Source organism: Marmota marmota, unplaced genomic scaffold, assembly GCF_001458135.2.
Source record: "Marmota marmota marmota unplaced genomic scaffold, marMar, whole genome shotgun sequence".
NCBI lineage: Eukaryota > Metazoa > Chordata > Mammalia > Rodentia > Sciuridae > Marmota > Marmota marmota.
This window is the reverse complement of record NW_025999962.1, coordinates 6428463-6452802: the sequence shown is the minus strand read 5'-3', so window position 1 is coordinate 6452802 and position 24340 is coordinate 6428463. Positions and strand designations below refer to the sequence as shown.

The following is a 24340-nucleotide window of genomic DNA, read 5'->3' as shown; positions in this document are numbered from 1 at the left end:
TTTCCCACTGGGATGTTCTATTCCTGATTTTATTTTATTTTTTATTTTTTGGTACTGGGGATTGAATCTGGGGACTTTTTACTGAGCTACATAACCAACTCTTACATTTTTCATTTTGAGACAGGATCTCACTAAGTTGCTTGAGGCTGGCCTAATGTGGTGATTCTCCTGCCTCAGCCTCCCATTTCACTAGGATTACATGTGTTTCCCCACTGTGCCCAGGTGTATTTTTATTATTTAAGTTGACCTTCAAGGCATTGCCTCTTCATCCTCTTGTGTTTACTAATACTAATCATTCCTTAGTATTCACAGGGTCTGGTTCCAGGATTCCCCATAGATATTGGAATCATAGGATGCTCAAGTCCCATATACAAAATGGCTTCGTATTTGTATATAATCTCTAAACAATGTCTTATTACTAGGTCATTTAGGAACTGGAAACAAGAATAAAAATCCAAACATGTTCAGTACAGAAAAAAGTTCTTTTCCCTTACTTCCTCTTATTTTTATTTATTTAATTTTTTTAAGATGTCGATGGGCCTTTATTTATTTATATATTGTGCTGAGAGTTGGACCCAGTGCTTCACACATGCTTACTGAGCCACAGCCCAGCCCCTAAAACTTCTTTTTGTGCAGTGCTAGAAATTGAACCCAGGACCCATCACATGTTAAAGCAAGTGCTATACCACTAAGCTACCATCCCGCAGTCGCTCTAGTTAATTTCCAATTTTTCAGCAAACAAAAATGTTATGCCGCTTTCCCAAATAGACTTAAATTGGTAACACTGCCTCACCCACATCATTTTAACCCTAAGGTATTCTTAGGAACCAAGTGAAGAAGATGGATTAGATATGTAATTAGAAATTTAGGAAAATTCTCTGTCATGAGATTGGGGCCATAAAAAATGTCTGCATGTCCACCCCAGTAATAAGTTCTTCCTTTGGTCATCAATGCATATTTGGGATAAAGGTAGTATTTTGGTGAATTCTTTGTTCCCCATTTCCAGTATATGAATAAAAATTTTCCCTTGAATTTTGATTTGGAGTTTTTCAACCTACCTAGAGTTAGATAAAGATGTGTGTACATATCCTTTATCTAGAGTCACTACTTTTCCACAATTTTGCCATATATGTTTTTTTCTGCATGGATTTGAGGCATCCTACCTTTTTTTTGTGGGGGGGAATCCCAATTTTTTATGATTAATTATATTACAACATATATCCTAATAATAAGGACACTATTTTTAAACTATCATTATCAACCCTGAAAAATTTAATAGTTATTCAATAATGTCATCTAATATATACAATATTCTTTTTATATATATTTTATTTTTTTATTGGTTATTCAAAACATTACAAAGCTCTTGACATATCATATTTCATACATTTGATTCAAGTGGGTCATGAACTCCCATTTTTACCCCGTATGCAGATTGCAGAATCACATCGGTTACACATCCACATTTTTACATATTGCCATACTTGTGATTGTTGTAATATATACGATATTCATTTAAATTTCCCCACTTTACCCCAAACTCTTGAGTGTACATTTTTTGTCATGTGTCTTTTCTTTTAATCTAAAAGTCATATAATTAAATTGTCCCACTGTATGGATTTGTCTGTTTATTTCCTTTTTAAACTTTTCAGACTAATATTCCTTAGCAGTGGTTTATGTGTGAACATTTTTAAAATATCAGTCTAAATATTAGTATTTATATTTGCCCTTAGTGCTTTTTTGTGGGGGACTGGGGTATTGAGGATTAAACTCAAAGGTGTTTTATCACTGAACCACATCCCCAGCCCTTTTTGTTTTTTTTAAGACAGGGTCTTACTAAGTTACCAGCTGGGACTGGTCTTGAACTTGGGATCCTCTTTCCTCAGCTTCCCTAGTCACTGGGATTACAGGTGTGCATCACATGCCCAGATTAATACCTATTCTTTATAGTATCCCTGTTTTCTTGTTGCCCTTCAAATTTTCTTATTATCTTTCGGGTATTTTATGAAAATTCTGCAACTGTTATTATGAGAAACTTATTTTCCGTTTGGTTTTGAATTCTTTTTCCAAAGGCTTGTGTTTCCAATACTTGAGATCTTTCAAAATATTGTATTTATTATGGATGTATATCACAGAATCTTTACCTAAAATATGTAGTACTAGTGAGGATAAAAAGCCTAAGCAAGCATAATGATGCCATGTGGAAGATATATTCACAATTCCAACTTGGGTAGCAGACATGTCTCTCACTGTGACACAACTGGCTGTAGTACTGGATTATATCGGGCTGTGAATTGTAGGTAACTGTGATGGACAAGGTTGTAGAACAAATGATATGCAGTATTCAGACATTCTGTGCTGGAGTGTGGCGTAGACATCCTATGTGGGCTTGGTCTCCACATTAAACCTCTAGTCTGGCTAGATAGGCAAATGATTAAGTAGACAGTGCTATGCGATTTTTCTTACATGAATCAGGTTGGATTGTAGAGATTCTATAACAGGGAGGGGGAGAGAATTTTTTTTTGAAGCCTAGAATTTTTAAATGTATAATTCAATTACAAAATTATCTTTTCTGTGTTGGAGCCTTAAGTGATCATACTGGACCATGTTCTCAAATCTTCTGGTTACTAGTGCATTTAGTTAGTCTGAAAATTTTATTGGGATGAAATCCCTTTAGAAAACACAAGTATATTCTCTTGCTGGTTTTCAGGTGCCATGAATTTTCTTTTCAAACTATGATTTAAGCCATTAGTGGGAACCACTGTTAAATGAATCTGGAGAATTTGAAAGAATGTTTTTCTATTTCCTGTGGCATCAGAAAGCAGTAAAATGAGCAAGATTCTATATTGTGTAACCACAGTTTTGTTTTTTCCTTCATTGTACTATTGTTTTGCTATCAGTAAAACATCTGTTACACATACAATTTTTCTACAAAGGTATTATCTACATGTATGAAGTGTCTATGGTGACAAATAGAGAATTATGGACAACACAGTTCTATTTCAGAAAGACCATTCCAGCAACTACTTTTCAGAGAGCCAGCCTGTTGACATCAGAAGGAAGGTATTTAGGGACCAGAATGAAAGACGTCCACAGTACTTGTCTTCATTAAATATTATTTATAGATCTAGCCAATTTATTTGCATTTCAGTGGGAAATTTTGTTGTCTTTACAATAACTTGAGGGAGTATATTAATAGAACTTATCAAAAAAAGTTTTAACATGAAAATCTGGTTTAGTGTGAATATTGCCATTAGATACTTTAAATAAATAGAATATTCATTATAATTGTTGAAGAAGAAGTAGATACACATAGAGCTTTTTCAAACCATTTTGAAGGAATATTCAATTAAATTCGTTTTTCTTTAACCCTACCAGTACTTCTCATCCGACTGTCAAGCGATCAACATACTCCTATGTCCTTAGATAAATTTTCTGTGCTTATGAAAACATATATATGTATAGTTCAGTTCCATGAATGGTTTTGTTTGTAGTTTTAAATTTTTTTTCCTTCTTTTAATATTACTGAATCTATATATTACTACAGAGTCTGGGTCTACATAGATATAACTGTAAGACAAATGATTAGAAGTAGAAATTCTAAGTGAAAGAAGATGTGCATGTGTGTTTATATGTTTAATGCCTGGGTATACCTGTCCCTAGAGTTTTGAAACATTTGAAAATGTTTCTTTCCTCACATTCTATTTTTGAACATGATTTCATTTATTTATTTATTTGTTTATTTATTTATTTTGGTTATTGGGGATTTAAGCCAGGGTTGCTTTACCACTGAGTTATGTCCCCAGCCCTTTTTTTAAAAAAAAATATTATTATTAGTTGTAGTTGAACACAATATCTTTATTTGTTTATTTTTGGTGCCGAGGATCGAACCCAGGGCCTCGTGTGTGCTAGGCGAGCGCTCTACCGCTAAGCTACAAACCCAGCCCCTTTCCCCAGCCCTTTTTGTTTTTCATTTTGAGACAGGGTCTCATTAAGTTACTGAGGCTCGTCTTGAACTTCAGATTGTACTGTCTCAGCCTCCTGAGCCTTGGGATTACAGATTTGTACTGCTGCGCCCAACTCAAAATATAGTTTTAGACTATCAACTTTTAAAAGTCTTGACTTTTCATATAATAAAAATATATTATTTCAAATTCTTCATCTATAAGGACAGTTCAGCACATTTGCATTCTTTTTAAAACTATTGTATTTCTTTTTCTGGGAATTGCCCATTACTTTCCTGTTGAATTATCTTTTTCTTAATGGTTTTGTAAGGGTACTTTTATGTATTAGCTTTTATATATTACTAATTATATTGCTAATAATTATTTATTGCATGCGCTACAGTTTTTTTCTAATTTGTCATTTGACTCAGCTTATGGTATTTATTGTATGGTGGCTATTTTATTTATTTTTCTCTCTTCCTATTTACTTTGTTTTGACTTAGGTGCTAGTCCTATGGGAGTAAATGGAGGTGTAGGGGTTCAGACGCCGAATCTTCTTTCTGACTCAATGTTGCATTCAGCCATAAATTCTCAGAAGTAAGTTTTATTTTGACCCTGAATCACATTTCCAATACTTAAGAATTTCTTGAATGTTTTAGTTAGCTTTCTTGATATTTTCTTTATGAAATAAGAGAAACATGTTGTACTTTCTACTCTTATTTTAAATTGTATCAGTAGGAAGTTTAAGGATCACATCAGCATAAAAATAGAGTTTGATATAGTCCATTGTTAGGAGTCCCATTATCCAAGGGGGTTCCCTGAGATGTTATGTCCAAGTAACAGCTTTGTCTTTTGTCATGATCTAGTTTTTCCCAAACACAATTCTTCATTCTTCTCTTATAGTAGGAAGCATAATTTTTTTTCCCTCACACCAGTGCAATGACATAACCCGCACAGATACAGTCACACGCATATTTTCTCTTATGCACATATACTTGCCATAGGGTATTATTACCCCCTTTATGCAAATAGATTTGCCATTGGTTATTGAACCTATGGCAGTAATCACTCTAAGCACTGATTAAGTGATGTCTTCTCTCTCCTGCCTGTCACTAAATCTATTTTTATGGCACTTTAAAGCCCAATGATGAATGAGAATGCCAGTGTAGCCTCCCTGGGTCCTATGCCAACCGCTGCTCAACCATCCAGTACTGGAATTCGGAAACAGTGGCATGAAGATATTACTCAGGATCTTCGAAATCATCTTGTTCATAAACTGTAAGTAAGATTGTGGGCATGTCTTTATTTATAAGAGCTATCGTGTGAGCATTCTTCCAACCTGCTAGGCTTTTAACCACCAAAGAAATATTACTGATAATCAAACTGTTGATGTTGATAATTCTGTTCTCGTGTCATTCTTGCTTCTCAATTTTTTTCTCCTCTCATTTGTAGATTTTCAGCTTTAACATTATGTGAACTATTCTCCCTAGTGTCAACAATGAATGAACTGATTAACTATTGTTTATTTTAGTGCCATCGCCTTGCGTGATTTATATTTCATATGAAAACTTAATTCTCAGTTTTTTAAACTATGTAGAGGGTAAGATCCTTTTCTGTTAATCCTAGTATGATTTTTATTATGTTGACAAGTTGAATCTAGTTAGGTGGTCTCTCTGGTCTTGTGATCTTTCTTTTTTTTTTTTTTTTTAAAGAGAGAGAGAATGTTAATATTTATTTTTTAGTTTTCGGAGAACACATCTTTGTTTGTTTGTGGTGCTGAGGATTGAACCCGGGCCGCATGTCTGCCAGGCGAGCGCGCTACCGCTTGAACCACATCCCCAGCCCCTCTTGTGATCTTTCAAATGTCCTCATAACAGATTATGAAATACTTTCTGCATTATATGAATTTTATGTATGCCAGGTGCTCTTCTTCACAAACTCCATCTTGAACAGTTTTTGTCAGATGTAAACATAAGGTAAAATATAATGTGCCCAAGATCAAAAAGGCAGAGCTTAGATTTTATGGATTAGACTTTACCCTTGAAAAAGCATGAAGCATTTTTTCTTAGAGAAAGTAAGTCTTTCCGTTTCACCTCCACTCAATAGCAGGATCTCCTTTGTTTTATTCCCCTGCCCCTCTTTTTTTGTTTAGGGAGGGGATGTTTTTAGAGAATTGAACCCAGCAGTGCAACACCACTGAGCTATACCCCTAGTCTTTATTTCTTTAAGTTGCTTAAGCTGGTCTCTAGCTTGTGATCTTCCTGCCTCAGTCTCCTGAGTTATTGGATTATAGACTTACAACACTGTACTCAGCATTTTTATTTAAGTTTTATTTTATTTTTTTAAATACTTTTATAGTTGTAGATGGACACAATATCTTTATTTTTATTCATTTATTTTTTTATGTGGTGTTGAGTATCGAACCCAGGGCCTCACATGTGTGAAGCAAGCGTTCTACTACTAAGCTACAACCCCAGCCCATAAATTTTATTTTTTGTAGTCCTCTAGGGATTGAATCCGGGCTTCACTCCAGCAGGGCAAGCACTCTACCAATGAGCTACATCTCTAGCCCCATTTCTTTTTACTTATCATTATTTTATTTTTGAGACAGTATCTCACTGAGTTATCTGAGCTGGCCTTGAACTTGAGATTCTTCTGCTTCTCTCTGCCTTCCAAATAACTGGCATGTACTACTACATTTTTCAAATTGACTTGATTGGAATCATCAGGCTTACCTTAGGTTGGCTTATTTTTTTTTTTTTTTAAGTTGTCAATAGAATTTATTTATCTATCTGTGGTGCTGAGAATTGAACCCAGAGCCTCACACATGCTAGGCAAGTGCTTTACCAAGGCAAGAATGCTGTGGTTTTAATGAATTAATAAGGAATAACCAAACTGTTATTTTGTAATTAAAAAGTTTTTTGTGCTTTCAGATTTTTCTAGCAACTCATGTTGTGTCTTCTAAATGTTCACTTCCATCATCTTGATCTGTTTTCTTCTAGTATACTGTACATTTGAACTATTATGACAAAGGTCAGGATTTTTTGTTTGTTTATTTAGTGCCTTATAATTTCTTGAGTTCTTCATATAGAGTAATAGGGACTGGAGAATTTTTATGGAGTCATTTCTTATATTGTAATGAGGACATTTTGTTTTCACACAAAAAAGAATTTCATTTTGGTAAGTATTGCTGTATATGTGAATACATCTCTTTTCCCCTTAATTGTATGTTCATTGTACAAATTGGGGAAAGTATAGAGTATTGTACATTTGTATGACATGAATGAAAAGTTGTCATGGTATTACAATAATAGGATTTTCTGTTCCCAGTGTTCAAGCCATATTTCCTACTCCGGATCCTGCTGCTTTAAAAGACAGGCGGATGGAAAATCTAGTTGCCTATGCTCGGAAAGTAGAAGGCGACATGTATGAATCTGCAAATAATCGCGTGAGCATCTGATTTTTGGTTTTCTGTTGAGAATCAGAAATGAGCCTGTTCTGGTTGTTTAATTTAGTCTTCTGTAACATAACAAGTGATACTATGCTTCCAAGAGTACTCCCTTTAGTTACCTCATCTTTTTATTTCAGTAATGACAATATAAAGCAATTTCTTGAGTGTATATCACCAAAATTCTTATTTATTTGTATATATCTTTATTTTATTTATTTTTATATGGTGCTGAAGATCGAACCCAAGGCCATGCACATGCTTAGGCGCATGCTCTACCGCTAAGCCACAACACCAGCTCAAGATTCTTATATTATTTCCACTAAATACATTGCACTGACTTGCTACTTTATTCATTTAGATTGTGTTTCTGTCAACTTAAAAAGTGACTGAGCTTTGTGCTATTTTCTCTAGATCATGGTATATAAGCTGCTTGAAATTGTTGTCTCAAGTAACAATGTAGTTTCTCTAATTAAACTTTCTTTCCAAGTTGACACTACCTTAAAATGTAGGATATTCTTTCCATGTCTTAGTGTATATTTTGGAATCCTCAATGTAGGATATTCTTTCCCAAGTTACCAGTGTATATTTTGGAATCCTGCTTTTAGAGATTGTGGTTTATTGTATGAATTCATAATAAAACTATTGGCCACATGATCATTGCAAACATGAACTTATTGTTGAAATGATCAAAGACAATAGATTCGATTTTTTCCATTTAATTTTCTGTCTACTTTTTAAATGAAGCTTATATTTGTTCTTTGTTAATTTTTTCAGTTATCCAATGATAGTTCTTTTACCCTCAACTCTCTTCTTTTACTTCAAAAAGGCTGAATACTACCACCTTCTAGCTGAGAAGATATATAAGATACAGAAGGAACTAGAAGAAAAACGAAGGACTAGACTGCAGAAACAGAATATGCTACCAAATGCTGCAGGCATGGTACCAGTTTCCATGAATCCAGGGCCTAACATGGGACAGCCACAACAAGGAATGACTTCTAGTAAGTGGCTTTTACTTATTTGGGGATGAAGTTGATTGTGTTTATGTGTGTTTTCAGTACTAGGACTCGAACCCAGGTCCGTGTGCATGCTACCACTGTACTACATCCTTTGCCCTTCTATTTTATTTGGAAACAGGGTCTTAATAAATTATCCATGCTGAACTCAAAACTTGTGATCTTCCTGCCTGAGTCTCCCAACTAGCTGGGACTAAAGGCCTGTGCCACCTCACCCAATTTATAAAATGGTTTCCAAACAAAGCCATTAATTTGTATAAGCCGTGTAGTTGTTCTAGGGTTTTCAGATGGCCTTTTGCCAATGAAATGAATATAGTTCATCCATTAGTAAAAACAGCTATTGAGGGCTAGAGAGCTTGCCTAGCAAGTGTGAGACAATGGGATCAATTCTCAGTACCACATATAAATAAATAAAATAAAGGCCCATCAACAGCTTATACACACACATATATGTATATGTGTGTGTGTATGTATATATATGTATATATATAGTGACAGTTGATGGGGCTGGGGTTGTGACTCAGCAGTAGAGTGCTTGCCTAGCATGTGTGAGGCACTGGGTTTGATCCTCAACACCACATGAAGATAAATAAAGGTATTGTGTCCATCTATAACTAAAAAAATTTTTTTTGTGGTGTTGGGGATTAAACCCAGGGTCTTGTGCATGCCAGGCAGGCACTCTGCCAAATGATGTATACCCCCAAAATATTTTTAAAAATGTCAGCTGAAGAGTATATTAAGATTTTGGGGCATTATGCTTAACTTGGTAATCTGACATTATTTTTTTTAGAGCCTGAAATAGTCTTCTCTAATAGTGGAACATAGAAAATAATGGCTTGCCTGTGACAGGCAACTAGTAGAGATAGGCCGGCTATGTTCAGGGACCCCATAAAGGCTTAAATACTTCCTGAAAGTATTCAAGATAATGTTGCAATGTCATGCTTCCTCTTTAACACAACATATTTTGTGTCTTAAAACAAATTTTTAGAAGCATAGTATCATTTAAAATCGAGTCTGGTCATTTCTGGTTGTAACACCATTCTCCTAAACATTACTTCATTCATTCATTGACTTATTAGGTTCTAAGTAGTGAAATATGGTGTTGAGACACAGACATAAGAACACAGGCTGTTGAAATGATGTAAGAAAGGCTATGATAGTGGGTATTTGTTCCTCTTGAGTTAAGGGATACTGACCACCTATAGGAAGTATGAACTGAACCTCCAAATAGCAATTCTTATACGATCTGTTGACCATTGGAACTGAGGAATTCATCTTCCTCAATCCTTGGCCTTTAGCAGCCATATTTGAGAACTACAGTGTGCCAGATGCACCGATTTATTTATTTATGTGGTTACTTATTTATTTTTGGACACAGTCTCATTAATTTGTTTGTTTGTTTGGGGGCATAGTCTCATTAAGTCACCCAAGCTACTAGTGTAGAACTTGCAGTCTTTCTACTTTGGCCTCCTGAGTAACTAGGACTTTAGGCATCTGTAACCACATCTAGCTAAATACACTCTTCTAACTGAACAAAGATATATAAAGAATTAGAAAGAGCAACATTTCTGGCAGAAGGAATAGTATATATGGAGCCCCAGTGGCAAGGGAAGAGGAGCATACTTTTTGAGTAGGTATAAGGAAAAAATGTTTTGGAATGAGAAAACAAGGATTAGATTTGAGAAATGATCTCAACGAAAAAATGATTCCGAAAATAAGAGAAAATGAAATAATCTGGGTTTGATCCTGAACTAGTATAATTATTTGGGAAATAGAGAAGTACACGTTTGAAATACTAGGGTTGGGTAGAATTTGCTCAAGTAGTATCAGTAAAATAATATGGTAAGTTTGCTGTTAGCTCATATTAAATCTGACATTTTATAAAATTAGATCCTTGCCTTATTCCTATTTATAGAAATTAGTCATAGACAAACTTAATGATTTTGAGCTTTAAGAGAAATGTTTGAAATTGAAATAGACTATTCAAGGAAATGTAAAAGGAAATTAAGAAATTTCTCTATAACTAGGCACTACCTGAAAGTTTTTTTTTTTTAAGTTTTATTTATATGTGGTGCTGAGGATCAAACCCAGCGCCTCACACATGGTAGGCAAGTGCTCCACCACTGAGCCACAACTCTAGACCCAAACTGAAAGTTTTTAAAGAAAAAAAAAAAATAATAATAGAAGGTATCATAAGCAGTACTGGACTGAACAAACTGAGGAAAGTATTTTCAATATTAAGGGTGCTAATCACCTTACTATGATAAGAGAGAGAGAGAAGGGCTGAGGTGTGGCTCAGTGGCAGGGTGCTCATCTAGCACGTGTGAGGCCCTGGGTTTGATCCTTAGTACCACACAAAAATGAATAAATAAAATGAGAGTATTGTGTCCAACTACAACTAAAAAATAAATATTAAAAAAAGGAAAAAGATTAAACAATAATTATGGAAAATATATATGAAAGAGATATCAGTAGAGATATTTGGAAGGCTCTTTAAAAGTTAAAAATGCTCATTTATTACAGGTTATGAGCTGTCTGAAGTGATGGGTGATATCTCCTTAGAGGAGGGTCTCCCATTTGTGTGCCTGAGGTTTGACTGTGCAGCACTCAGGAGGAAGGAGCTGATCACTGAGGCATCTTGTTTTGTCACAGGATGGTGGAGAACTAATATTTTTCTCTGTACACCTTGTTGGATATATAGATGATCTAAGAAAACAGTAAAATTCATATATATAAATCTCATTGTTAAATATTTTTATTTTTGTGTTTAGGAGGCACATGATATAGTTCAATATAACATGAAGACATTTTCTTCAGGCTCATGTCTAATTCAGAATGTTTTTCTTTTGAGATTCAGGCTGATTTTTTAAAGCTATTATTAGCAATATATTGTAGATTTTCGTTTTGTTTAGTGAAGGCAGCTGGTACAAAAATAACTTGTTTAACCATTTCTCTTCCATTCCAGATGGTCCGTTACCTGATCCAGCTATGATCCGTGGCAGTGTGCCAAACCAGATGATGTCTCGGATTACTCCACAACCTGGTAAATTAAGAAAGAAAAATCCATTTTTAACAGTCTCTGATGTACTATAAAATTATACTTGCCATATTTTTTTCTTGCTTTAGACCAGTAGCAAGTATCAAAATTACCTGCTTGTCAAATAAAAAAACTTTTTGGGGTTGGAAGCCCACAGAGGAAGGGGTGTTGGGGGGGGCGTGAAGAGCAGGTTGTCTGGCAGGTCAAAGGGCAGATGACAGTAAATGATAAAACATCCATTTCAAAACAGCTGGCTAAGTTGGAATTTACTGCAGCTTATAAAATTTCATTTAGAAACCATATGTTAGTTAACAATTCACTTTTTCAGCTGTTGTGAATGAAATATTCATCTGTAGTTATGAGGTTGAAAGAAAGTTTTTGTTATTAGTCCTGAGAAAATTACACAGAATCAGATATAAAAATTCTTATCTTGGGGCTGGGACTGTGGTTCAGCGGTAGAGTATATGCCTAGCATGTTGGAGGCCCTGGGTTCGATCCTCAATACCATATAAAAATAAAGTAAAGGTATTGTGTCCAACTACAACTAAAAATCAAATATTAAAAAAAAAAAAAAAAAAACCTCCTATCTCTCACTTCCTTAAAGGTATTCAGATATTATGTTTTACATGAATTCACAGGTTTAAATCAGTTCGGTCAGATGAATATGCCCCAGGCCCCTCTTGGACCCCGGCAAACCTCTCCTCTTCAGCACCATGGACAGTTGGCCCAGCCTGGAGCTCTCAACCCGGTTAGTTTGACTTCTTTGGGTAATCTGTTTGACTTCTACCTTATATATTAAAAATCTTTTTTCTTCGTTTTTACTTCATATCATAAACTACAAGACTTTGTTCTTACACTGCAAATCTGTTGTATTTGGCTTTTTATAAATATAAAATGATGTGTTTCAGGATAAGAATAGTTTTAGTATGGCAAGAACTAAATAGTATACCACAACTGGGAAAGAAATGTTAATACCCTTAAATTTTGCTTATCTTGTTTAACTAGAAACTACTTTTTAGAAATTTTTCCTAATTTCTAATCCTGAGATAATAAGTGGATGTAAATTGAAGAAAATTCATGTTAAGGAAGTGGCATTACGTACTCAGTTTTGCAGTGTGAGCACTGGGGATCAAGGGTACTTTAATATTGAGCTATATTCCCAGCCTTTTAAATTTTTGATAGTGAGATAGCATCTCAGTTAATTGCCAAGGCTGCTCTTAAATTTGCCATCCTTCTGCCTTGGCCTCCTTAGTAATTGCCATGGTTAGGAGTACATGCATGTGCCACTATGCCCAGTTCTTGTGTACTGAACTAGGGGGAGAGAGGGGGTATTAAGTACATTGAGGAATTAATTATGGTTAAACTACAGTAAATTAAAACACTTTGTAGGTAATAATTTTGAAGTTTAGATAATGGCACAGAAGTGGCTTATAACTTAAAAAAAAAAAAAAAAAACATGGCTAAAGTGTATATATCATAGCTGACAAAAAAACTCCCATCCCTGGAGTTTCAACATTCACACTTTCTATAGATACCTCTTTCCTTTAGTACCTGTCTTCCCCTCTCCAGGCAGGGAACGATCTTTTGCAAGGGTAATAGAAAGGCAGTTGTCTGATTTAGAAACTGGAGAGTAGAAACTTAGCATCTTGCGGTTGCTTTTGTAAAGTCTTAGCCAGCCAGCCAGCTCCTGCCTTTGTCCCATATCTCAGCCTGCCTTTTATATTTACCAGGTACCACCATTCCTTGGGCCTTTTTGAAGTTCTCCAGCATTTACTACTACATCTCATTAATCTGTCATATTTAACCATGCATCCTGTTTTTATAATTTATAAGGCAGTGGCTTTTCTCTAAAGTTTATGAAGTTTTCCTCTTGGTACTCTAGATTTCCTGCCTACTGGTGCACACCAGTTAAGGCCATTCTCAGCAGCATAATGAGACCCTGCCTCAATAAATAAAAAGGGTTTGGGATGTGTCCCAATGTATAGAACACTACTGGGTCCAGCTCCTAGTACTGCAAAAAAGTAAAAAGTAAATCAATAAAAGTCTGGGTTTATGTAGAGCAATTTTAGAAATGAGATTTAACAGTCACTAGAGCATTTGCATATCATCAATCCTGTCAGATTCAGCAACCACTTGTAATATTTTGGATTTACCTGTTAGAGTCTTATTGTTGATGTTATTGCAATACCAGTAACATGAGCAGAACGCTCATACAATTGTAATTCACTCTCTACACTTTTAACAGTGTGCACACAGTTGCCTTGATACTTTGTCAGAGTTCCAGGTATATTTGTGTACCAAGAGAATGTGCTTTTGTTATTTCTTTAGTAGGCTTGGGTAAACATTGAGGCTCTTCTGTTAAACGTTGGCATAAGAGTTGATTTTTCCACAACTTTATTTCTCCCTTGGTACTCTCACTTCTGCATGTATTCTCTTCTTTTTGCCTTTCTTTGCTGGAAACAAAGTCTGGAAACAAAGCCAGAGAAGTTGATAGTTCCAATTGTAGTAGAACTATATTGAAGCAGTTTGTTGCTCTGATTTTTTGCAGCCTATGGGCTATGGGCCTCGCATGCAGCAGCCTTCCAGCCAGAGCCAGTTCCTCTCCCAAACTCAGTTCCCATCACAGGGAATGAATGTAACAAATATGCCTTTGGCTCCATCCAGCGGTCAAGCACCAGTGTCTCAAGTATGTTTCACAAATGGATTTTTTACTTTGTTATTCTCTTGATTTAGGTTTTTACAGTGATGGGTGGCAGCAGAGAATTAGGGGGAGGGGAACAGGATTGTTTATTTGTTTAGTAACAGTTTTGGATTTCAGAACATGAAGAGATTATTCAGTGATTTTTTTTTTTTTTTTTTTGAGAGAGTAGAGAGAGAGAATTTTAATATTTATTTATTTTTTTTAGTTTTTGGCGGACACAACATCTTTGTTAGTATGTGGTGCTGAGGATCGAACCTGGGCCGCACGCATGCCAGGCGAGCGCGCTACCGCTTGAGCCACATCTCTAGCCCCTCAGTGATTTTTTTAAATTGGTGATTTTAACATTTTTTGAGGAGTAAACACTTTTAGAACTGAAAGTTTAGTGAGACTGCAATGTAGAAGGAGGAACTGTGACTGAAGAGAGGATAGAAAGGTCCCAGGAGCTCTGTATACTCAAGTCTCCTGTGCCCCTGCATTGATAAAACCATTCTGCTGAATGGTTTGAAGTCTCTTTGGTTAAGTACTAAATCAGTTGTATCATCATCCATCATCATCATCTGGGGGGCCAGCAATAGGATTTTTTATAGGGTATTTTAAAATAGAGACCTTGCTGCTTTCTGTTTAATCATTTTATGTCCTAAATATATAGCCTGTCTATATAAATAATTTTTTCCCTTCATTTTAATAGGCACAAATGTCCAGTTCTTCCTGTCCAGTGAACTCTCCTATAATGCCTCCAGGTTCTCAAGGGAGCCACATTCACTGTCCTCCTCTCCCTCAGCCAGCTCTCCATCAGAATTCACCCTCTCCTGTACCCAGTCGTACCCCAACCCCTCACCACACTCCCCCAAGCATAGGGGCTCAGCAGCCACCAGCAACAGCAATTCCAGCCCCTGTTCCTACACCTCCTGCCATGCCACCTGGACAACAGCCCCAGGCCCTGCATCCCCCATCCAGACAGACACCTACACCACCAACAACCCAGCTTCCTCCCCAAGTGCAACCTTCACTTCCTGCTGCTCCTTCAGTCGACCAGCCCCAGCAGCAGCCTCGCTCGCAGCAAAGTACAGCAGCCTCTGTTCCCACACCAACAGCACCACTACTGCCTCCACAGCCTGCGACTCCGGTAAGCAGAGATTGGGTCTTACACAGAATTACTTAAATTGTTCTGTATTTTATTTGTGCACTATTTCTGGTCTTACTTATTTCATCTCTTATTTCTCCATGGATAGAATGGAACCTTTTCCATTTTGTTGCCTAGCATAGAAGGAACTGGGGTTAATGGATTTCTGAGTCTTTGTAGCACTGTTGTTTGTTTTTTTGTTTGTTCTTTCTTTGCAGTGTTGGGGATAGAACTCTGGGACACAAACACTGTGCTACATCTCCAGCCTTTTTATATTTATATAAATGTGTACACACACTATTTCTACTACTCGTACTTTCTTTTTTGGTAGGTGGAGTACTGGGGATTGAACTCAGAGGTACTTGACCACTGGGCCACATCCCCAGCCCTATTTTGATTTTTTGACAGGGTCTCACTGAGTTGCTTAATGCCTCACCATTGCTGAAACTGGCTTTGAGCTTGTGATCCTCCTGCCTTATCTACCTGAGCCTCTAGGATTTCAGGCATGCACCACCACACCTGGCTACTTTTTCTTTAAGACAGAAGTTGCCGAGGCTGGCCTGGAATTTGCAGTCCTCTTGCCCTGATTATAGGCCTATATCACCATGCCAGCACTCTGTAGCTCTAAACAAAGTTAAAAAGTTATGATTACGGCTCGGGTTGTGGCTCAGAGGTAGAGCACTCGCCTAGCATGCGTGAGGCACTTGGGTTCAGTCCTCAGCACCACATAAAGTAAAATAAAGACATTGTGTCCACCTATAACTACAGAATTAAAAAAGAAAGTTAAGCTCAGGCAGGGAGTAAGACTCAGTGGTATAATACATGCATAAGGCCCTGGGTTCCGTCCCCTCCACCAAAAAAGAAAAAAGTGATCTAAGGTGAAAGAATTATAAGCCCACAACATGTAGTTTCTTTGTGACAGGTTAGTTATGTTTATGGTAAAAGGTCCAAATTTTCATCTAGTACATGAGTCTCTGTTAAAAGAACTCTGTAAGGCTTAGACTTTCTGCCTTGATGATTGATACTAATATTTTAGTTCAGTCATGTTTGTGAATTAAGTACCAGCAGTAACCTCTAAAAAACAAGGAAGGGCAGAATATTGAAAAGACCAAATTTTGAAGATGTGAATTTGGTGTCAACATACCTTATATACAAACAGAGATATGATAAATGGTGGTATAAAGGTGTACTAAGAATTGTATGCAAAAAGAATTAAGAGAGCTCATGTATAATGGCATAATTTGGTGTGAACATACTTTATATACAGAGTTACAAAAAATTGCTGTGAATGGATAATTATGAATGTAATGCACTCCACTATTGTCATGTATGCAAGAAAGAAAAAAAAAGCTTTACATCATGGTTTCATTATTAAAGTCTTAAGAATGGTCTAAGAGACAATGTTGCTACAGAAGTACTAAATAAAATCATTTGCTATGTTTAAAAAAAAAAAAAGACAAGACCAAATTTGCTTGATCTTTTTCTTTAATATGGTAAATTTGAAAAATACGACTAATTATATTGACTTTTTTTTTTGTTCCTAATACAGTACTGGGAATAAAACTTTGAGCTTTGCACACGGGACTGTACCACTGAGCTAGTTCCTCCAGACCTGTAACATTTCTTATTGGGAAGTCTTCGAGGAAAGATTAAAATTGCCAGAGCTGGGGATGTGGCTCAAGCGGTAGCACGCTCGTCTTGGCATGCGCGGGGCGATGGGTTCAATCCTCGGCACAACATAAAAGTAAAATAAAGATGTTGTGTCCACCGAAAACTAAAAAATAATATTATTATTTTTAAAAATAAGAGATTAAAATTGCCAGGGATTCCAACACATGCTTGTGTTGATTCAAAATAATCATTGTGTATGGAAGTTCACTATATTTGTTCTCTCTGCTTTTCTGTGTATTTGAAACTTTTGCTAATGAGAGGTTAAAAGAAAAATAGTTATCCTTTTGTTAGTTGTTTCATTTCTTGATACACGTGAGCTTCTCTGAGAAAGTCATCTTTGGAACTCCACTACTCACATAGTTCCACAGAATGTTAATTAGCAAAAAATAATCAGCCTGTCTGTATCGCAAAGGCCTTAATCTCCTGTTTCTAAATTGTGCACCATAAGTGGATATATAATGGCACTAGCCAAAATATTGGTGTGTAATTCTATGTAACTTAAATTCTACTTGTGTAATTGGCAAACTTTTGGTGTGTTTCCCCTTCTTTCTCTATAGCTTTCCCAGCCAGCTGTAAGCATTGAAGGACAGGTGTCAAACCCTCCATCTACTAGTAGCACAGAAGTGAATTCTCAGACCATTCCTGAGAAGCAGCCTTCACAGGAAGTAAAACTGGAGGCCAAAATGGAAGTGGATCAACCAGAACCAGCAGACACTCAGTCGGAGGATATTCCAGAGGTAAGAGTAGAGCAGGTAACTGCTATGATTTGATTATGACTCCTGATTTAAAGAAAAATATATTGTAGGAAAATATTCTGATAATTAGGTGTAATTACATTGATTTTTCCAGTGAGAAAGACTCCAGATATGTCCAGGGGAGAGAGTTAATTATGATATTAATTGTATTGTTTCACAACTGAATGTTTTTGAAATACAGAAAATACATACCTTATCTTTTAGGCTAAAGCTGAAGACTGTAAAGTGGAACCTGCAGAAACAGAAGAGAGAGGCACAGAGTTAAAAACTGAAATAAAAGAGGAGGAAGACCAGCCAAGTACTTCAGCTACCCAGTCTTCTCCAGCTCCCGGACAGTCAAAGAAAAAGAGTAAGATTTTTTAGGTGGTCTGTTTCTGGAGGTAGAGAAAAAACAAAGACCCAGAATAGAACAGGATTGGGCCTCTTGGGCCTCAGAAATAACCAGTAATGTGATTTAATTAAGTTTGGGGCCCTGAGCTTGGTTAACTATTATTGAAAAAGAATTTTTTTTCCTATAGATATTTGCACTTGCTATGACTGCTGAGTCAGTCGTGCCCCTCATTTCTTCAGGGTTTATTCATTAGCACCTTTGAGAAATTATCTTTTTCAGAAGAGAAAAATGGCTGAATTATATCCTTGACTAAAATGCAGGAAAGAATAGCACTAATAACAGTAGCATTTATGGTTTGCCTTCTTTGTGAACAAGGATCAGCAACTATATCACTTAAAAAACTACACAACAACTCTGAAGGTCGTTTTGTCTTCTTAAAATATTCTTTTAGTTGTAGATGGACACAATACCTTTATTTCATTTTTACGTGGCACTGAGGATCAAACCCAGGGCTTCACATATATGAGGCGAGTGTTCTACCACTGAGCCACAAAACTGAGGCAGCCTAAGTCTGAAGTTTTTAACAGGCAGGAAGACTAAGACTTAGCAAGTTTAAGTAACTAGCCCCAGGTCACTCAGCCAGATAGTACCTGGGCAGAGTGTTCACCTCGGATAACTCCCAAAAACTAGAACTAGAGCTTCTTATGGCTCTTGGTGATCCTTCAGGTAAGTGATCTGCTGAATCTTAGAGATGATGTATATAAAAATTTTCCAAAAATATAATATGACATAAAACACCAAGTTTAAAATTTTTCATTCAAAATATTTGTTAAGTGTTGAGATGGTATTTCAATGTAGGTAGGTTGTAACAAATGCAGTCTTTTTTTTTTTTTTTTTTTTTTTTTTTTTTAGTTGTAGATGGACACAATATCTTTATTTTTATTTGTTTATTTTTATGTGGTGCTGGGGATCAAGCCCAGGGCCTCACCCGTGCAAGGCTAGTGCTCTACCACTGAGTTACAATCCCAGCCCCACAAATGCAGTCTTAACTATTAGGGATCTCTCTTCAAAACATTTAATCTGTAGGGCTGGGATTGTAGCTCAGTGGTAGAGTACTTGCCTAGCATGTGTGAGGCATTGGGTTCAATTCTCAGCACCATGTATAAATAAATAAAGATCCATCAACAACTAAAAATTTTTTTTTTAAAAATTAACACGTTTACTCATTTATTTTGAGTACAAAGAAGTCTGAGATAGAACTCTCTCCTCTCTGTAGTGTAATTTTTTTTTTCATGGCAGTTCCTCACTGAAGTGAACAATATCTAAAAGTACTAACGAATATGTACCTGAAGGCGAAGTTAATTTTTAGATCAAGGCCTTCCCTTTCTCAGAGTATTTTGTTTTTATTTTTATTTATTCAGAGTTGAATCCTTAATCACTAGTTTCTTGAATGATGGCTTAAATTAATTCCATTCGCTGGAAATGCTAGCAAATCTTTCTTGACTTTTGGGAAAAGAACAGGTTTTGAATAACCAAGACTCTTATTCTTAACAACAACAATTTAGTGTTCTCTCTCTCTCTCTCTCTCTCTTTTAATTTTACACATAAACCCTAGTATCCACTGTTAAAATAATACACCACTTTTACTCCTCGGCTCTAAAACATCAAGCATTTTAATCAGAGACTCTTTGAGTGCCTTCAATTCCTTTAGTGATAGGACAGAATCAGGTCTATTTCTGGCTTTGTTACGTAAATACTGGTGTCATGAAAGAACATTTTCTGTTCTCTTACCAGCAGTATCTTTCGGACTATTATTTTGTGACATCTCTTCATAGATTTTTAATTTCCCTTGGCTTCTCTTTCTACTTAGCCGAGTCTGTGTTAACTGAATTTATGACTGGAAAATTAACTGAGCTTATAATTGTGGTGACAAGTCATGCTGTTTTGAAGGTACTGCCTGTAAAGAGCAGGAGTTAGAATCAGGAAGCAAGCCGTTTCCTGGAGGACAGTGTAGTCACCTTCCATGCTAGTCAGTAAACCTAGGACCTCGATCATGCTAGGCAAGCACTCCATCGCTGAGCTATACCTCTAGCCCAGTATAATCACTTTGGTATTTTGTGAGTCTTGAGATACTTAAACTTCAGCTTGAATGTTTTTTTTTAAATGGTTTGTTTCAATTGATAATCAATTTAAATGTACTTTTAAAGTTTTCAAACCAGAAGAACTACGACAGGCACTGATGCCAACATTAGAGGCACTTTACCGACAGGACCCAGAATCCCTTCCCTTTCGTCAACCTGTGGACCCTCAGCTTCTGGGAATCCCTGTAAGTATTTATTTTCTTTGGTTTTAATTTGGTACCAGTTTTATTGAGGTGTAATACACATACAAGTCACTTTAAATAAGTTCATAATTCAAAGGCTTTTAGTATGTATTCTCAGAGTTGTACAACAGTCACCATAATTTTAATTTTCTTTCTTTTTTTTTTTTTAGTTGTAGGTGGATACAATAATCTTTTATTTATTTTTTGACTTATCTTTCAAGTTTTAGGGGGCAGTTGGGGAGAGTTCAGCCATTTTATAGCATCAGTCAGTACCTCAAGTTAGGCATCGTGGCATGTGTCTATAACCCAGCTCTTTAGGAGGTTGAAGCAGGAGAACTAGGAGGTTTGAGTCCAGCCTGGGCAACATAGCATGACCCCCATCTCTAAAATGAAAAAAAAATCAATACTTCATCCCTTTTTGTGCTTTAATAATAGATAATACCACATTTCATTTATTCATTGTTTAATTGGTAAACATTTTAGTTATCTCCACTTTTTGGCTATTGAGGGTAGCACTGCTTTATATATTCATGTACATGTTTTTATTGTAGTTATGTCTATATTTCTCTTTGGTAACTACTTTAGGAGTAGAATTTCTGGGTATTATGATTTATGGTGGACCCAAGTTAGTTTTGTGTCCTAGAGAGAGAATTTTTTAATATTTATTTTTTAGTGGACACAGCATCTTTATTTTATGTGGTGTTGAGGATCGAACCCAGCGCCCTGCACATGCCAGGCTAGCACATTACCACTTGAGCCACATCCCCAGCCCAGTTTTGTGTCCTTTTAAAAATGCCATTATATACACCAGGCTGCTAGCAGCTTTCATTGGAAGGTTTTAAAATTTTATTAGACAGGATACATGAGTGCTTCCAGGGGCAAAAATCCTTCAGGAGTTCATTTTTCCTTTGACCTTAGATGTAGCACTGAAGTTCTCTGGGCTTCATTTCCTCATTTTTATAGGCCCCTTCCAGTGAGTTTTTAAGACTTGTCTTCTTTGTACCAATCACATGTGTACTATGGCATAGCAGCTGGAGTTACTTTGGGGACCATCAGCCTACTGTCTTGAGAATCCCTACTAGCTTTATTCTCCTTGCCCTCTGTACCATTTCATGTATATATAAACTGATTTGAAGATGTGATGGATATTAGTCTACTATTAGGAATATAGACAGGTCAAAACTTCAATTACATGGAAAATTAAAAAGTATAATAGAGTACTCCATTCAGCCTCAAATACACTGCCCAAAGAGTGAATAATGTTGTTTGATGTCACTTGTCCTTGTAGGATTACTTTGATATTGTGAAAAGCCCCATGGATCTTTCTACCATCAAGAGGAAGTTAGACACTGGACAGTATCAAGAGCCTTGGCAATATGTGGATGACATTTGGCTCATGTTCAATAATGCCTGGCTATATAACCGGAAAACTTCACGGGTATACAAATACTGTTCCAAGCTCTCTGAGGTCTTTGAACAAGAAATTGACCCAGTCATGCAAAGCCTTGGATATTGTTGTGGCAGAAAGGTAAGAAATGGCTTTCAAATCTGCCTTTAAATAATGTCTTTTTCTCTCTCCCTCTTGTCTTCTCCCTCTCCCCTCCCTGTGCTGGAGATTAAACCCAGGGCATCAGGCATGCTAGGCCTGTAATCTACCACTGAGCTACATCCTCGCCCCAAGAGGACCTTTCTCTAAATGCACTGTTTATTGTTAGTTTCACACATCACAGTAGTATATTATTTGTATAGAATGGGCTTTCTGTAAAGACATTTTGTACACAGACGTGAATTATATGGCAAACTAGACCTTAGAATGCCAAATCATCAGACTAAGCTCATCTGGAATACGAGCTCTGTCCTGTTCCACTGTATGTGTACATTGCAGAACATCTACTAGCTTTCTTTTGCATACACAATTACAGTGTTTGAGCTATACTTGTCCTAGTGGGGTCTGTGGAATGGGACAGAAATAAAAGACTGCTTAGTCTACCTCAGATGGTCAACTTCTATAGTATTCAACTTGGAATGTTTTTTGGAAACTGAAGTAGTCTGTTGTAATTAACATAAATGAAAACTAAGACATCACTAACTTTTGTTTAGATTTTCCATTGTGACTATTCTAACTCACACTTCACACTGTGCTCTTTAACAAAATATTTCTTTTGCAGTTGGAGTTTTCTCCACAGACACTGTGTTGCTATGGCAAACAGTTATGCACAATCCCTCGTGATGCTACTTACTACAGCTACCAGAACAGGTAAGCTTGACCACATGTAGACTGCAGTTCATGTGTCCTCGTGTCTAGGAAGTTGCATGCAGCTGAATAAGCACACATGCATCATGGTAACTTGCTTGAATACACCTGTACGCCACAAGTTCTACCATTATTTTCTGCCTTTGCTTGCAGAATTATAAAATTTCCTAGCAAAAAAATACCCTTGCTTGAGTTGTCTGGGCCTTTATTTACTTTTGTTTATTTTTTTGTTGTTTGGGGATTAAAACTAGGACCTCAACACATGCTAGGCAATACTGAGCTATAACCCAGCCCTGGGTTTTGTATACAGGAGGAACCCAAGAACTTGGGAAGATATGCAACTTTGTGAGCTCCTGGGACTGTATCCAGACTCCACATCTCTTTATGTTGTGCTTTTATTAATTGCCACAGCCTACTGTAGAACTTTGAATTAAAATTTGTTGGCTTTAGATACTATTATATTTTTTTCCTGGTACCAGGGATTGAACATTAACTACTGAGCCACGTCTCTAACCTCTTTTTCAAATATTTTATTTAGAGATAGGGTCTTGCTGAGTTGCTTGAGGTCTCAGTCTCCCAAACCACTGCAATTTGCAATTACAGGCGTGTGTCACTGCACGTGGCTAAAATTAGGTGTTGTGGGGTTTTTTTGTTGTTGTTTTTTTCTGTGTGTGGCCTATCCCTTAGTAGCTCTTAGAAGAGATGAAAATAGGATTTTAGAGTATTTGCTTTGCTCTCTTCAAGTAAATTAAAAGGAAAACCTTCAAAATAGTTCTGTACCTGACTTCACAAAAAAAAAACAACAACTAGGTATTGCAGAGATTGGTAGACTTGTAATGAACTAAGCATTTTCTCCTGCTCAGTTAGTAACCAATAATCACAAAAATTGCATTCATGAATCTGTTTTAAACATGATTAATCTCATGTTTTCAATAATGAGGCTCCAATATAGCTTGCATTGGATGTTTATTTTGCAGTTTCTGACTAGTAACAGCAGGGCTAGGTAGTTAAATGCCTTTAGTTTTTTAATAATACCAAACCTGGGGCTGGAGTTGTTACTCAGTGGTAGAGCGCTTATCTAGCATGTGTGAAGCACTGGGTTCGATCTTCGGCACCACATAAAAATAAATAAAATAGAGGTATATCAACAACTTAAAAAATTTTAAAAAATAATACCAAGCCCATGGTGTTGGGGTTTTGTTGAACTTGTGTGCTACAGATGCATTTCTAGCCTTGAAAACTCACCCAAACTTTGTTTACTTAGAAGAGTTCATTGAACTCCTAATACTTTGTAGGCATTAGAATCCAGATTTTTTTTTTTTTTTTTTTTAATTCCTTGAAAGTCAGGAAAGGGGAGACTAAAGTTACATAAGCACGTTGTATTTAAAAATTCAGGTAACAACTGGCGTGAAACTTTCCTCATGTTATAATCTTGATTTATGCCATTTTTGGATTTTTAACAACAATGTACAGTACTTTTTTTTTAATATTTTTTAGTTGTAGTTGGACACAATACCTTTATTTCACTTATTTATTTTTATGTGGTGCTGAGGATCGAACCCAGGGTCTCATACTTGCAAGGCGAGCGCTCTGCGGCTGAGCCACAACCTCAGCCCCCTTTTTTTATTTCTTACCAATGCACATTTAATCATACCTGAATACACCGCTGCTTCCCCCCGCCCTTTTGAAGTATATAATGGGTATAATGTGTATTTAACTACTTTGTGGAATCTA

General features: G+C 36.4%; 1 protein-coding gene across 3 annotated transcripts in view; it reads left to right on the top strand.

The window, feature by feature from the left end:
- Ep300 (E1A binding protein p300) overlaps window positions 1-24340 on the top strand; it is a 78882-nt gene that overhangs the window by 35699 nt on the left and 18843 nt on the right. For 2 of the 3 annotated variants that reach the window (XM_015501876.1, XM_015501874.1), the window contains 13 exons: window positions 4448-4541; window positions 5085-5222; window positions 7275-7392; window positions 8222-8396; window positions 11377-11454; window positions 12087-12196; window positions 13997-14134; window positions 14838-15275; window positions 17501-17680; window positions 17903-18047; window positions 20237-20355; window positions 21641-21880; window positions 22521-22609. In XM_015501876.1, the coding sequence (XP_015357362.1) occupies window positions 4448-4541; window positions 5085-5222; window positions 7275-7392; window positions 8222-8396; window positions 11377-11454; window positions 12087-12196; window positions 13997-14134; window positions 14838-15275; window positions 17501-17680; window positions 17903-18047; window positions 20237-20355; window positions 21641-21880; window positions 22521-22609 (2062 nt within the window). The remainder of the gene's footprint in view (window positions 1-4447; window positions 4542-5084; window positions 5223-7274; window positions 7393-8221; window positions 8397-11376; window positions 11455-12086; window positions 12197-13996; window positions 14135-14837; window positions 15276-17500; window positions 17681-17902; window positions 18048-20236; window positions 20356-21640; window positions 21881-22520; window positions 22610-24340) is intronic. The other variant, XM_048803094.1, reaches the window with a different exon arrangement.